Here is a 13594-nt window from a genome sequence, read left to right as displayed (position 1 = left end):
CTTTTGACAATACAGTGTATATTGTGTTCAAGTAGAAAAATGTCCTCATTAAAAAAATGTGCTGCAGCACTTAATTTTGTAACAGCTTCTGCACTAACAGTTTTCTGTTAGCCTCCCAGCAAATTTCGAGGAACACCTGTTGATCTTACCAGTGAGGTTCACTTAATGCAACTTATTGCTTGGCTTCCCTGGCAGGAAAAGGACACTGGCCTTTACAATAAACAAGCTCAGCCACCTGTGTGCAAGAGGCATACTAAAATTCCAACTTTTGTATTTAAAAATCACTTGCAGTTTGTCCTGTTGACAACCCATCCAGGACTGCAGTGGAATGTCTTTGGCCACTGTGTGCAGAAACCCATTTGAGGTAAGGCTGCAATAGATGGTACAAATTTAAAGGGGTTGTAAACCCTCACGGTTTTTCACCCTAATTAATTCTATGCATTAAGGTGAAAAACCTCCTGTGATGCAGCAAGCCCCCCTTTTACTTACCTGAACCCGGTCTTTCCAGTGACGGGGACAAGCACACCAACTCCAACCGGTGTCTCGGGTCCTGATTGGATAGATTGATAGCAGCGCAGCCATTGGCTCCCGCTGCTGTCAATCAAATCCAATGACACGGGGCGCGGGGGCGAGTCCTGCTGCCTGTGTCAATGGACGCAGCAGCAGGACACGGGAGCGCACCCGCACAAGTGCCCCGAGGGAGAGCGGCTCTCCAACGGGGCACTTGAGAAGAGGAGGAGTCAGGAGGGACCCCGGAAGAGGAGGATCGTGGCCACTCTGTGCAAAACCAACTGCACAGAGGAGGTAAGTATGACATGTTTGTTTTTGTTTTAAAAAAAACAAACCCTTCACATATCCTTTAAGCCAATCCCTGCTGAATCTGCTGAAATTTGATTTGTGGGTGCCCTGATGGTACCACCCAGCTTGACAAGTTGATTTTTCAGTTGAGTTTTATTAAAGGAGGCCAGTGGAAAATTGTCAGCCAAACAGTCTTCTCCAATCAGATACATTCTTCAAATATTCTGAGAGATGTGGGTATCGGCTTTGGGTACAGAGTCGCACGACCACGCAAATGTCAGTTAAAGTAATGCACTGCAGTATCGCAAAAAATGGCATGGTCATGAAGGGGGTTAAATCTTCTGGAGGTCAAGTGGTTAATGAATTTTATTGCACATAAACACAATATACTAGTAAAATGGTAAAATATAAAAGATTATGATGTTATACTTAATAAATGGCTACCCAACATGTCACACTTTAAAATTGTGCATGCCCATGAAATGACGACAAGCTACTGTACCTAAAAATCTCCATAGGCAACACGTTAAAAGCCTTTACAGGTTACCAGTTTAGAGTCAAACAGACGGTCTAGTGCTAGAATAATGCTATCTCGCCTAACGTGGTGCATGTTTACATATGCGTGTGGGACCTACATATGCGTTCGCATATTTGCGGAAAGGCTTTAAACATTTTTCAATTGATATTTCAAGGTTTTTATTAAAATAGTTTAGGAATAACAAAATCGGTAGATACATTTAGATCAGTCTTCAGATTTTTTGCTATGACAGAATCAGGAATATCTAAAATATAAATACCAAAAGTATCGCATGGTCTCTTATAAAAGAATAAACAGTACTCATGAGATGTCTTTGGCTAAATCTGCTAGGCAAAAAAAAGCCCAGTGTGTAACATCAAACAATATTAGCTATATAATTAACCTTTAAATTCAATCAGTGCTCAAGGTCATGGCCACATAAAGTGACTTCAAAAACCTGAGTAAAGCATATTTATATAGGGGAAGGGAGAGGTCGAAGAGGGATATTTTTATCCCTTCCCATAATGACAGTATCATAGACTTAGTGGACTTTTAAGACACCCAATAAGTATGGGTTAAAATACAAATGGAAAAATAGAGAGGAAGAAAGATAACAAAGATAGGAAAGAAGATAGAGCAAGAAGAAGAATGCAAGAGGGTCGATCCAGAGCTCATTAGGGTACCGAAATGTAACGGTTCCATGGGTCCCATATTTTATCAAATTTTTTGGAATTAATATGGAGCGTGAGAATGAGTTTCATTTACCATAATCCAGTTGATTTTATTTTTAACGTAATCTAGCGGGATATTTGTTTGTTTCCAATGCCGGGCCACTGTAATCCTTGCAGCTAGCAGTATATATGTGATTAGTTTAGTTAATTTCTTGGGTATCTCTTCGGGTAGTCTATGGAATAAGGCTACTTCTGGGGATCTACGGATGTTCACCCCTGTCACTGAATTTATTAAATTAAATACCCTAATCCAAAACCTAGTTACCAGGGGGCACTGCCACCAAATATGGTACATTGTCCCTGATTGACCACAGCGTCAAACGATTAGATGATGTGGATGGATATGCATCTTAGCCACCCAAGTTGGGACCAAGTACCAGCGTAATAATTTTTTATAGTTGGCTTCCATTAGTGTGGTATTGATAGAGATTTTGGATAAGTTATAAGCAATTTCTTGCCATTCACACAGGTCTAAACTAAGATTCAGATCTTTTTCCCATTGTTTCATATATGAAAGTTTTGATATAGGTTCAGTGAGGGAAGCATAGGCTACAGATAGTCGTCCTTTTAATTGACCCCTTGCCTGACATGATAACTCGAACGTTGTAAGTGTACTCGGTTCAATTATTAGATTAGGTTTGCATCTGATAAAGGATGCAATTTGATTATATCGGAATATTTCATTAGTAGGTATCTGCATCTTGCCTTTGAAGTATTGTAAACAGTATACTTGGTTGCCATTAAGGTAATCACCAATTCTCAGCAAACCTTTGTTAAGCCACCAATGAAATGACTGTGGTACCAACCCGGGTGGAAATTCTGGATTGCAAAAGACTGGAGCTAAAGGCGTATGTGGGGATGATAGGGATACCCGATGACATGCTCTATCCCAGACCGCCAGTGAATGTGATAGCGAAGGGCATAATATAGGGGGGGGGGGGGGGGTGTAATCTACTGGGAAGCCACATCAGTGCTCCTATAGCCAAAGGGTGGCAGGAAAGTGCTTCCAGAGAAACCCAAATGGGTGCAGGGCCTGTAGCAGTAGTTTGGGCTAACTGGGAAATTTGGGCAGCTTGAAAGTAGTTTAGTAAATTAGGAAGCCCAAGACCCCCTCTTAATTTTGGTGCATATAGAATCTGTTTGTTCATGCGAGGTCTTTTATTACCCCAAATGAAACGAAAAACCTCGGCTTGTAAACACTGTAGTTCTTACCTCGGGACCGTCACTGGTAGGGTTCTAAAGTAATATAGTATCCTGGGTAAAAGCGTCATTTTGACTTGATTGATTCTGCTAAACCAAGAAAGGGAATAGTCCGCCCACCTGCGAAGGTCTTCTTTAAGTTTTTTAAATAATGGGGGTAGTTAGCCTTATAGAGGGTCTCAATAGAAGGTGTTAGTTGGATCCCTAAATATGAAAGGGAATGCAACGCCCATTGAAAGTCGTAATTATCCAGAAGAATCCGTACTATTGAGTGTGGAAGTGAAACATTAGGGGCTGTTTTGTGTGGGTTCAAAGAGAGACCAGAAAGCCGAGAAAACTGATCTAGTAGGGATAGCAAGTGGGGAAGAGTGACTTGAGGGTTTATAATATACATAAGGACATCATCGGCAAATAATGCGCATTTATGTTCTTGTTGTCCACAATTGATACCAGAAATATTAGGGTGGGACCGAATTGCCAGAGGCTCAATAGCTAATACAAAAAGTAAAGGTGATAAAGGGCATCCCTGTCTCGTACCACGTTTGATAGCAAATGTCGACAATTTGTAACCCCTTATGGAAACTTGAGCTGATAAGCATCCATATAAAGTCTTCAATAAGGATAAAAAGCTAGGTCCAAATCCAAAAATCTCTAGAGTAGTGAACAGGTCATTCCAATTCACGCTATCAAAAGCCTTATGGAGGTCTAATGATAGAAGGAGAAGCTCCCGGGAAAGGGGGGCATCCCAGTTAGTACGTACAGCTGAAATCAAATTAATAGTTCTACAGATTTGGTCTAATGTTTGGCACCCAGCAATGAATCCTGACTGATCTTTATGAATGTAGTCTGCTAAGAATGAGCTAAGACGTAGGGCCATGAGTTTTGTAAGAATTTTCAGATCACAATTAACGAGATCGGGCGATAATGTAGAGCATCGGTATTATCTTCGTTAGGTTTAGGAATGCTTCCCGGGGCTGTCCATATAGGTCAGCATAAAAATTATGAAATTCTTGAAGAATTTTTTGAGGATTTTGGGAAATGTGACGACCTGAGAGTCTAATTTTAGGTCATGCTGAGTGAGTATATTTAGGAGTGAGCTTATGTGCTAGCAGAGATCCTGGGTGGTCTTTTATTTTTATTTTAATGTATTTTTTACACTGTTTAATTAACTTTTGGTTTAACGTAAACAACATCCCTTGTGATAGCATATCTTCTTAGACCCCTGATCCCTCCTCTGCCCTTAACCACTTCAATACAGGGCATTTTCACCCCCTTCCTGCCCAGCCTAATTTTCAGCTTTCAGCGCTGTTTCAGCGCTGTTACAGTTTGAATGACAATTGCGGGGTCATGTGCCCACATGAAATTTTGATATTTTTTTTCCCCACAAATAGAGCTTTCTTTTGGTGGTATTTGATCACCTCTGCGGCTTTTATTTTTTACGCTATAAACAAAAAACAACCGACAGTTTTGAAAAAAAACACAATATTTTTTACTATTTTCTATAATATTCCATTTAAAAAAAAACAAAAACACATTTTTTCCTCAGTTTAGGCCAATATGTATTCTTCTACATATTTTTGGTAAAAAAAAATAGCAAAAAGCGTATATTGATTGGTTTGTGCAAAAGTTATAGCGTCTACAAAATAGGATATATATATTTATGGCATTTTTATTGTGTTTTTTTTTTTTTAACTAGTAATGGCAGCGATCTGCGATTTTTATCGTGACTGCAATATTGCGGCGGACACTTTTGACACTATTTTGGGACTATTCACATTTATACAGCGATCAGTGCAATTAAAAATGCACTGATTGCTGTGTAAATGTGACTGGCAGGGAAGGGGTTAACACTAGGGGACGAGGATTAAATGTGTATCCTAAGGAGTGATTCTAACTGTAGGGGGAGGGGACTCATAAGGGGAGGAGACCAATCGGTGTTACTCTGTACTGGGAACATACCATCGGTCTCCTCTCTAACAGGACGTGGATCTGTGTGTTTGTACACACAGATCCATGGTCCTGCTTTGTTCACGGGCAATCGCGGGTGCCCGGCGGACATCGTGGCCGCCAGGCACTCGCATTGGGTGCCTAGTGATGCGGCAGGTGCACGCCCCCTAGAGGCTCAGAAGGTAAAATACCTCATATGACGGCAGCCCGGTGGGACAAAGGGTTTCTGCCGCCGTCATATGACTATGCGTGGTAGGGTAGTGGTTAAATACATCTGATCAAATTGAGATTGGTTTGATCAGATGCTTTACAAGCCAGTAACAATTAAATCCTTGCTGCTTCTGGTTTAATTTATCACAGAGGAGGGGAAGAGTATGGATGTACTTTAACTCCGTGTTCAGCCAGCGCCACAGTCGACAGCAGTGCCGAACTCCCGTTGGGGGGGGGGGGGGCAATCATTGAGCAGCTGTAAAGCGGTTTGATCACTTCTACAGGAAAGCCCATTTGTGGCTGCAAATCTTGATACCAGGATCATGGCTGCAGCTTGTAGTCATGACCCTAGTATCACCACTTCTGTCTGAGGATGCAAAGATACGTACGATGGATGAGAAACTGTTAATACAATAGCCACCAAGGAAAATTCCTTCATCGATGCTGTTTAGTGTGGATGGAGAAGTCTTACTAGATTTCTCTCGTTTAGACCACAGGCTGGGCAAAAGAGATGCCTAGATGTAAAGTTGTTTTAGACCAGTCCAGCCATGGCACACCTCACATCTGATTATATCTACAGAGCATGTAGTGCGTGTTAGTGGATGAAGCATGTTTCTACCGGATCCCTCTGATAAGAGGCAATTGTAAAACAAAAACTGCTAGTTTAAAGGAAAACAAAATGGAGATGGCATTTTCCAAAAAAAAAAAAAAATGCTAGCCCAGCTGTGTTCTTCAGATGGCTGAAGTTCAGCTTTGTGTATGCTACAGACATACTCCCCTTGCACATGGGTGCACTAGGAAGCATTTGCAGAAACACTTTTTTTTTTTTTTTTTTTTTGGCCATGTAAGTACATGCACATTTGTATGCACAAGATTCTCTGCTTATCTGTGCTGCACTTGTATTAGTCTGTGTTCAACTTGAATGTAGAATGTGAATACAATAAAACTGTCACTTTTAGAGAACAGTGACATTGCAAAGAAAAAAAATGCATCTTTGCAGGGATATTTATTTACCCACGAGCAAATCTTATTGCAATTGTTCAAGCTTAAGATTAAATATGGTGCCTATGTCTTTCTTTTGATACCTATAAGCCATATTTTCTTTTTTCAGTTGTTGAAAAACAGTGCAAGATTCTGCTGATTAGAAATCTTGATATGGGACCAAATACAGTAGAATCACAGTTGCGAACAATATTACAATGGATTGCTGCCTCGGAGTGTGATATATTGGAGCTCTGCTTTCCTGAGAATGCCATAAAAGACCTGTTACTTGTAAGTTAATCTTTTATTTTCTATACAGTAGATGCACATCTCCTCCACTGCATGTAAAAGTCACATGTATTTAGAGAGAAATAAATGTCCTTAGTAGTAACTCTCATACGTAGTGGTTAGTTATAGAACAAATTTGGAGAAAATTTAAATTTAAATGAAAGTGGATTTGTTGCCCGTAGTCAGTGGGGTTTCATCTATTGTTGGGTTGGGAAATTCTAATTTGCCATTATGGGAACAACATTTTGGAAAAGGAGAATATTTTGCCAAAATAACTTGAATAGTTTGGAATAGTCGTCTTCAGACAAGTCTTCATGTTGTCTTGCAGTTGAGAGGAGTTTAAGGAGTTCTTGTTTTCAGAGGAGGTGCTAACAGGACAAGCATTATTCTTAGCCAGCCATATTCATCAACCCCCTCTGGCTCCTTCAGAACAATGATTGGAGCCTGATGTTTAGATCCCTTTCTCACTGTGAGCAGGAGGCACATGACTAGAAAGTATAATTTATCCAGACGTAGACCACCCTAGGACAGGAACTGGCAGGGGGACAAAAGCCTAAAAAAAAAACTAATGCAGTGACCACATCTAAGGACTGGTATTTTGCATAAGGCTAGGTTCACACAATATGCGGCTCTGTGAGCTGCACTTTGCATGGGTGTGGCAGACCATGCATTTGAATGGCCTGCCGTGCCCTCTGAAACGCAAGGATAGGTCCCTGCAGCATTTTAGAAATGCAGTGCAGGTGCGATTTCCAGTGTGTGAAGCATGCCATTAGGAATAATGCATGACGCCCGCACGCATCCAGCGCGGTTTTTTTTCTGTGTGGGTGATTGCAGCTGCAGGAACAGGTGCGGACCTACAGCTGGAACCACCTGCACACATGGGAACCTAGCCTAAAGTATATTTTTGTTCCTAAGTTTAGATATGCTTTGCCTATTTAGACTAGGTTCACACTTGTGCAGGTCGGCAATGCTTGCAAAATTGCTCCCGACCTGCAGGCAAAAAGCGATGCTCTTTAGCGTTGATTCTTAATGCCACCCTCATGCATCAGCAAAACATCCACGTTTTTGCATACAATCGCATGATGCTGAAGCTAATTTTTTAAAAAAGGGTCCAGGACTTCTTTACTCACGTTTCTCTGGTTAGGGCAGCCCATTGAATTGAAAACAGAATACAGGTCGCAAAAGTGTGAACCTAGCCTTAAAGAGGAAGTAATCTTTAATTTTTTTTTTGCTTTTTTCTTTCTTACCTGCAAAGTAAGGCACAATGTGCTAGTATGCATCGCATACTAGCACATTACGTAACACTTACCTACAAACGAAGCTCTCGTCGTCCCCGCTGGAGGCTGCATCCATCTTCGACCGTCTTCCTTCCAGGTCTGCGCACTCCGGCTGTGTGCCCGCTCGCAGCCATGTGATGTCACGCCTGCGCATGCCCGCCACAGCCGCTGGTCACGACACAGGGCTCTGAAGAAACAGCACGGACGGCCGTTCCTTTAGAGCTCATGCGCCGATGACGTCATCAGTGCAGTATACAGTAAATATTTCCTAAATGGTGCAAGTTTAGGAGATGTTTACAGAACCTATAGGTAAGCCTTATTATAGGCTTACCTATAGGTACAAACATTAGAGGGAAGTTTACTTCCTCTTAAGGCCCGGTTCACACAGGTACGACATATGCTCTGACTTTGAGAGCACATGTCGCATGACATGTATAAATCAGTGATTCCCTATGAGAGCCATCTTAACTAGTCGGATTTGTGTCGGTCCGCCTTTGGAAAAGGTTCCTGCACTACTTTGGTCCGATTTTCAGCCCATTGAATATCATTTAAGTTGGATCACCATCCTAACTATCCAACTTGTGACATCCGACATGGATTACAGTAAGCTGGAAAAGGAATTTATGTCACACCAGGATTGTTCTGATTGGTCAAAGGACAAGTCAGACTATCTCAAAGTCGAATCAAAATTGTATCCCATTCGAATGAAAGACGGGTCAGTGTTGGACCGAAGTCGCAGGGCAAAGTCGGATCGACAGTCGTATCGCACCAGAGTGAACCAGGCCTAAGTCATGTTTTGCTTTCAGAATATTGTAGCACAGCAATTTACGAGGACTTGGAATCACAACCATTGATTTGGGATTTGAAGATTATACATTGTGTTTCCCGACTGCCGATTTTTAGTACATTCTCTTGTCAACTACTAACAGTTAGGCTCATTGGAGATTCCTTATTAGAAAACGTAGTCTACCTCAGTCTGCCATCCCCTGCATTCATGTTACAAAAAGAAATGCTGCAATGTTGAATAATAATTTGCAGTGTCTGAGCACAAAAATCACTTGCAGTGTCTGAGCACAAAGCAGTCTTGGGAGCTCCAGGCTTTACATAGGTTTAATCAAGCCTTCTGCAATATTAGAGATTTAAAAGAATTCTGTCACAGGAGAACTACCTGGCTACCATGGCTAATTTTTAGTGAGATTTGCTATCTGACCATAATGCAGACCCTTCTGGCTTCATATTGAGATTGAGACACTGACCCAAATCACATTTTCAGATCAGGAAAGTTGGAGACAAGCTAAGTTTTTTTCTGCATTCTTGTTCTGAGTTTGTGAACCAAAAGTATTGAAGCAAGAGGGTCAGTATGGCAGACAAGCAACTTGCATTTTCGGAGAGAGAGAGAGAGAAAGCGGTAGTCTGCATTTGTATTGTAACCATTTTCTTGTGCCAAAAGCACTGCTTATCATGACTCATAATCTAACAGTCTTAGCATGGTGTTAAACGATTTTTTTAATGTACTTTGCAACATCGTGATCTTGCCCCACATGCTTTTGCTTTAGAAATGATAGGGTATGAATTATAAATCATATAATAATCACTTTTTAGTGTAAATTCATCCAACTTATACACTTTACAGATAATTGTGTTTGCAGCCCTTTGTAGATGTGTTATGAAGATTGTCTCTTACCTAACCACTGACCTTAACTGCCCGCTATTACGTGTTGCTTGCTTGTGCCAGTTTGGAAGCAGCAAATTCAAATAGTTCTGTGAAAATAAATAAATCATATTTATTTGAGTCATTTACTTTGTGAAATAGACCATAGTGTGAAAGGCTAATTCCTAAATAGAAAATCTGTTTTCGTTGAAGGTGGAGCAGAACCCAAAAAACCACACTTTGCCACAATAGGAAAATCCACATCAATAATTAGGCTTATGTTTCGATGTGTGGTATCAGGGTGCGGTAGCCAACTTATTACCTTTTTGTTCAAAATTTCCTGTTTTTACCCTGCTTAAAAACCCACAAACCACTAGATTGTAAAGGTTTCTATTTCAAAATATTTATCTTGACAATAAAAAAAAAAGAGAGAACTTTGTAGATCATCTCTGCACGAAAAACCTCTAGCCTAGCATGAATTTGGGTTAATATGTCCTCACACTCTTACATTTTCTTTCCTCAGCTTTACAGACGAATCCAAGAAAAAGGCTGGAAAACTAGTGACCTCTTGCAAGCTGTTCTTCAGTACTGTGAAAGCTCCGAGATGTCCTCAAATCTCCCAAGTCCATTATTTAGCTGGCTTTTGGAAAAAGTTTAACAAGCACTTTATAGATTAGACTTATTGGAAAATATAAAAGGTTATCTGTGAATATATCTGCAAAAGGCTATTTGAACTGACATATTTAAAAAATAAGCAGTATAATGCTGTAGCTTTGCATTGTGGCATTTGTGTGCACAAACTTACATATGTGATTGATGCATATCTTTGTGGTTGGTACCAAGATGTTTTAAGTAATTGTGCTGTTCTTGCATAAAGTGAAGAAGCATATTGGCGCTAATATCAATTGGAGGGCACTGCTTTTAGCATCGCATATCTCTATGAAAAAGTTCTTAATTTTGTAAAAAAGATGTTTTAAACCTAAATTTAGTGTTGCATCACCCTTAATGCTGTTTTCCAAATTTCATTAAACCTTTAGGAAAAGAAAAAAGGAAACTGAGATTGCTTCTCTCTTCTGACTTACTAGTCTGCATGCTACAGCTCGGTGACTCAGAAAGAACTAAGGCCAGAGACAACCAGACAATTAGTATTCTTAGAATGTCTGGTATTTTTCTTTATAATGGGGAAATTTCTGTATGGGGGCACTTGTGCCGACTGATAGTATTGGCCTTCAGTGACCAGCTGTCTTGGGGCCAATTGAGCACAACTACAACGTAGCCAGAAGGTGCTGAACTGCAAAAGCAATCTTGAAAAATGAAAATTGTAATTCCTTTTTCAAGTGCTCCTTTTATTATTTTTTCCTGAAAAAAATAACATCCACTACTGTGTTGTAGTTAATGTCCTTTTCATCGTCTTGATTGCAACTGCTTTTTAATTTGACCTTTTAACTGAGGCCACACTGCTCATGGGGACCTCCTGATGCTCTAGGAAGCTTGTACTCTAGCTAGCTTGCATATAACTTGTATTTGGTCACCAGCAATGAAAATTTAAATGTCTATTTCAAAGGCAGAGTTTGGGCTGGGGTTTTTTTCATAGCACCTCTCAAAGAGCAATAAGTTTTAAAAGTGACCAGATATCCGCTTTCAACTGTCTATTTTAAGAAAGTCCTATCAGCAGCAAAGTACTGTATGAAAATGCATTTAACTATAAACCACATTCTTTCCTATATGGTTGGTTCACATTTTCATGCTCCAGTTGAGTGTTTTTTTTTTTTTCCCAAGGAGAACTATAAGGGCCCAGTCACACTATGAGTGTATGACCCCCCCCCTCAGTACTACATGTGCACGTTGGGCTCCTAATCCCCACTGCTACATCAAGAACTGCACTATACTGCCTGATGAAATGTACAGAATAGTTAATACCAGGTGTATAAAGTCTAATTATTTGTCAATTAATGTCCAATCCTCACATGTATGGCTCACCTAAGACCAATTTCCTGATTGGCTATTGATGGCCCTTAACAGTATATGCTCAATTCACAAACATGTATTTCTCTTGTTCTGGTGTTTTATTTGAAGTAACACATCACAACAGAAGCACATCTTCTAAATGCACTTTCTGATGAATAAGCATACTCTTTTATCTGATAAAAAGGGGGAGAAGGGCTACCGTATGAAAGATATTCCTACAATACATTCCTTGATACTGGTAGCAACCAGTCAGAATCCTTGTTTAATCTGTAATCCTGCACTGCAGAAATTAACAGTTGGAATCTGACCGGTTGCCATAGGTAAGCAGCAGTGTTCTTGACAGGATAGCATACAAAAGCCTCATGAAGTTTACTGTGGAGCTTCACATTAAAGGAAGGACAATAAACTCATATTATGGCGTGTTTCCTTGTACTACTAATACATTATGAATCTTGCAACATTTTAAATACATTTCGGTGATGAAATCTAAATAGTTTCTGATACCAGGTAAGCAGTGCCTCAGATATGGCTATAGCTCAGATCAGAAATATTTGTAATCAAATCAACCCGTGTATCCTTTTTTCTTTTTTTTTTTTCCAACTTACACTTTGCACATTGTATTCAGAATTCACAGATTAATGCAAAAAAATAAATTCATCCCTTTCTACATTCAACTTAGACTTTTACAGGGTACAGTCACTTAAAACTACAGGGTTTTAAACACCTTACTAGTTGTTATGGGAGTACAAACTGTTCTGCTTCATTGTTATGGAATTGATTAACCAAATTGATAGTATTTATAAACTAATAGAAAACTGCTGCTTTGTGACTAACCACAACATATTCAAGTGTGTAATCTGTAAATGAGTTGTCAATGTGTTTTTGATGAAAAAAAAGTCATGCACATGTGCAAACTCACAACACAACTGTAAAGATAGTGTGTTTTCACAAAATCATAGTGCATGCAAATATATTTTTAGTACCACACTTTACTGGCTAATTTTTAAATTGCATTTTTTAAAAATTACTAAAAGTTTTCTTAGCACAGATCTACTGAATTTATCACATATTCTATATGCACAGAATGCCTTCTGGCTGTTGGTAACATTGAATTTCTGTTAGGTGACTACTAAGCAGATCAGAAAAATGAGCATCATTCAAGGTGGGCATAAAATAAGTTAAGATACTGATTTATGAGAAAGAGGCTTTCAATAGTTAAATATTATTTTCGTGCCGTAAAATAATTCTAAATTAATGTGTAATTTATTTTTGGGGAATTAAGAAAATATGTAAAATAGCTAATGGAGACGCAAACATTCTAGATATCCATTTATTTTTTCATTTCTCTAAAAGAGTATGGAAACCTACACTCACTGGCCACTTTATTAGGTACACACCTGTTCAATTGCTTGGTAACACAAACTGCTAATCAGCCAATTCAATTCATTTAGGCATTTAGATGTGGCGAAGACGACTTGTTGAAGTTGAAACCAAGCATTAGAAAGGGGACTTAAGTGATTTTTAACATGACATGGTTGTTGGTGCCAGACAGGCTGGTCTGAGTATTTGAAAAACTGCTAATCTACTGGGATTTTCATGCACAACCATCTCTAGGGTTTACAGAGAATAAACCAAAAAAGAGAAAATATCCAGTGAGCGGCAGTTTTGTGGATGAAAATGCCTTGCTGATGTTAGAGGTCAGACAAGAATGGGCAGACTGGTTCGAGATGATAGAAAAGCAACAGTAACTCAAATAACCACTCGTTACAACCAAGGTATGCAGAATACCATCTCTGAACACACAACACATCGAAGCTTGAAGCAGATGGGCTACAGCAGCAGAAGACCACACCAGGTGCCACTTCTGTCAGCTAAGAACAGGAAACTGAGGCTATAATTTGCACAGGCTCACCGAAATTGGACAATAGAAGATTGGAAAAAACGTTTCCTGGTCAGATGAGTCTAGATTTCAGCTGCAACATTCAGACGGTAGTGTTAGAATTTGGCATATTCAACATGAAAGCAC

The 13594-nt window shown here is 39.7% G+C and overlaps 1 protein-coding gene across 2 annotated transcripts in view; it reads left to right on the top strand.

The window, feature by feature from the left end:
- Positions 1 to 13594, top strand: part of AKAP11 (A-kinase anchoring protein 11) — a 129483-nt gene that overhangs the window by 113666 nt on the left and 2223 nt on the right. For both annotated transcript variants that reach the window (XM_073614198.1, XM_073614197.1), the window contains 2 exons: positions 6515 to 6675; positions 10124 to 13594. The exon at positions 10124 to 13594 is cut by the window's right edge and continues 2223 nt beyond it. In XM_073614198.1, coding sequence (XP_073470299.1) covers positions 6515 to 6675; positions 10124 to 10258 — 296 coding nt within the window. In that variant the 3' untranslated portion in view covers positions 10259 to 13594. The remainder of the gene's footprint in view (positions 1 to 6514; positions 6676 to 10123) is intronic.

This window comes from Aquarana catesbeiana, linkage group LG02 (genome assembly GCF_042186555.1).
Source record: "Aquarana catesbeiana isolate 2022-GZ linkage group LG02, ASM4218655v1, whole genome shotgun sequence".
Lineage (NCBI taxonomy): Eukaryota > Metazoa > Chordata > Amphibia > Anura > Ranidae > Aquarana > Aquarana catesbeiana.
The sequence above is the reverse complement of the archived record's forward strand: the minus strand, read 5'-3'. Positions and strand labels throughout refer to the sequence as shown.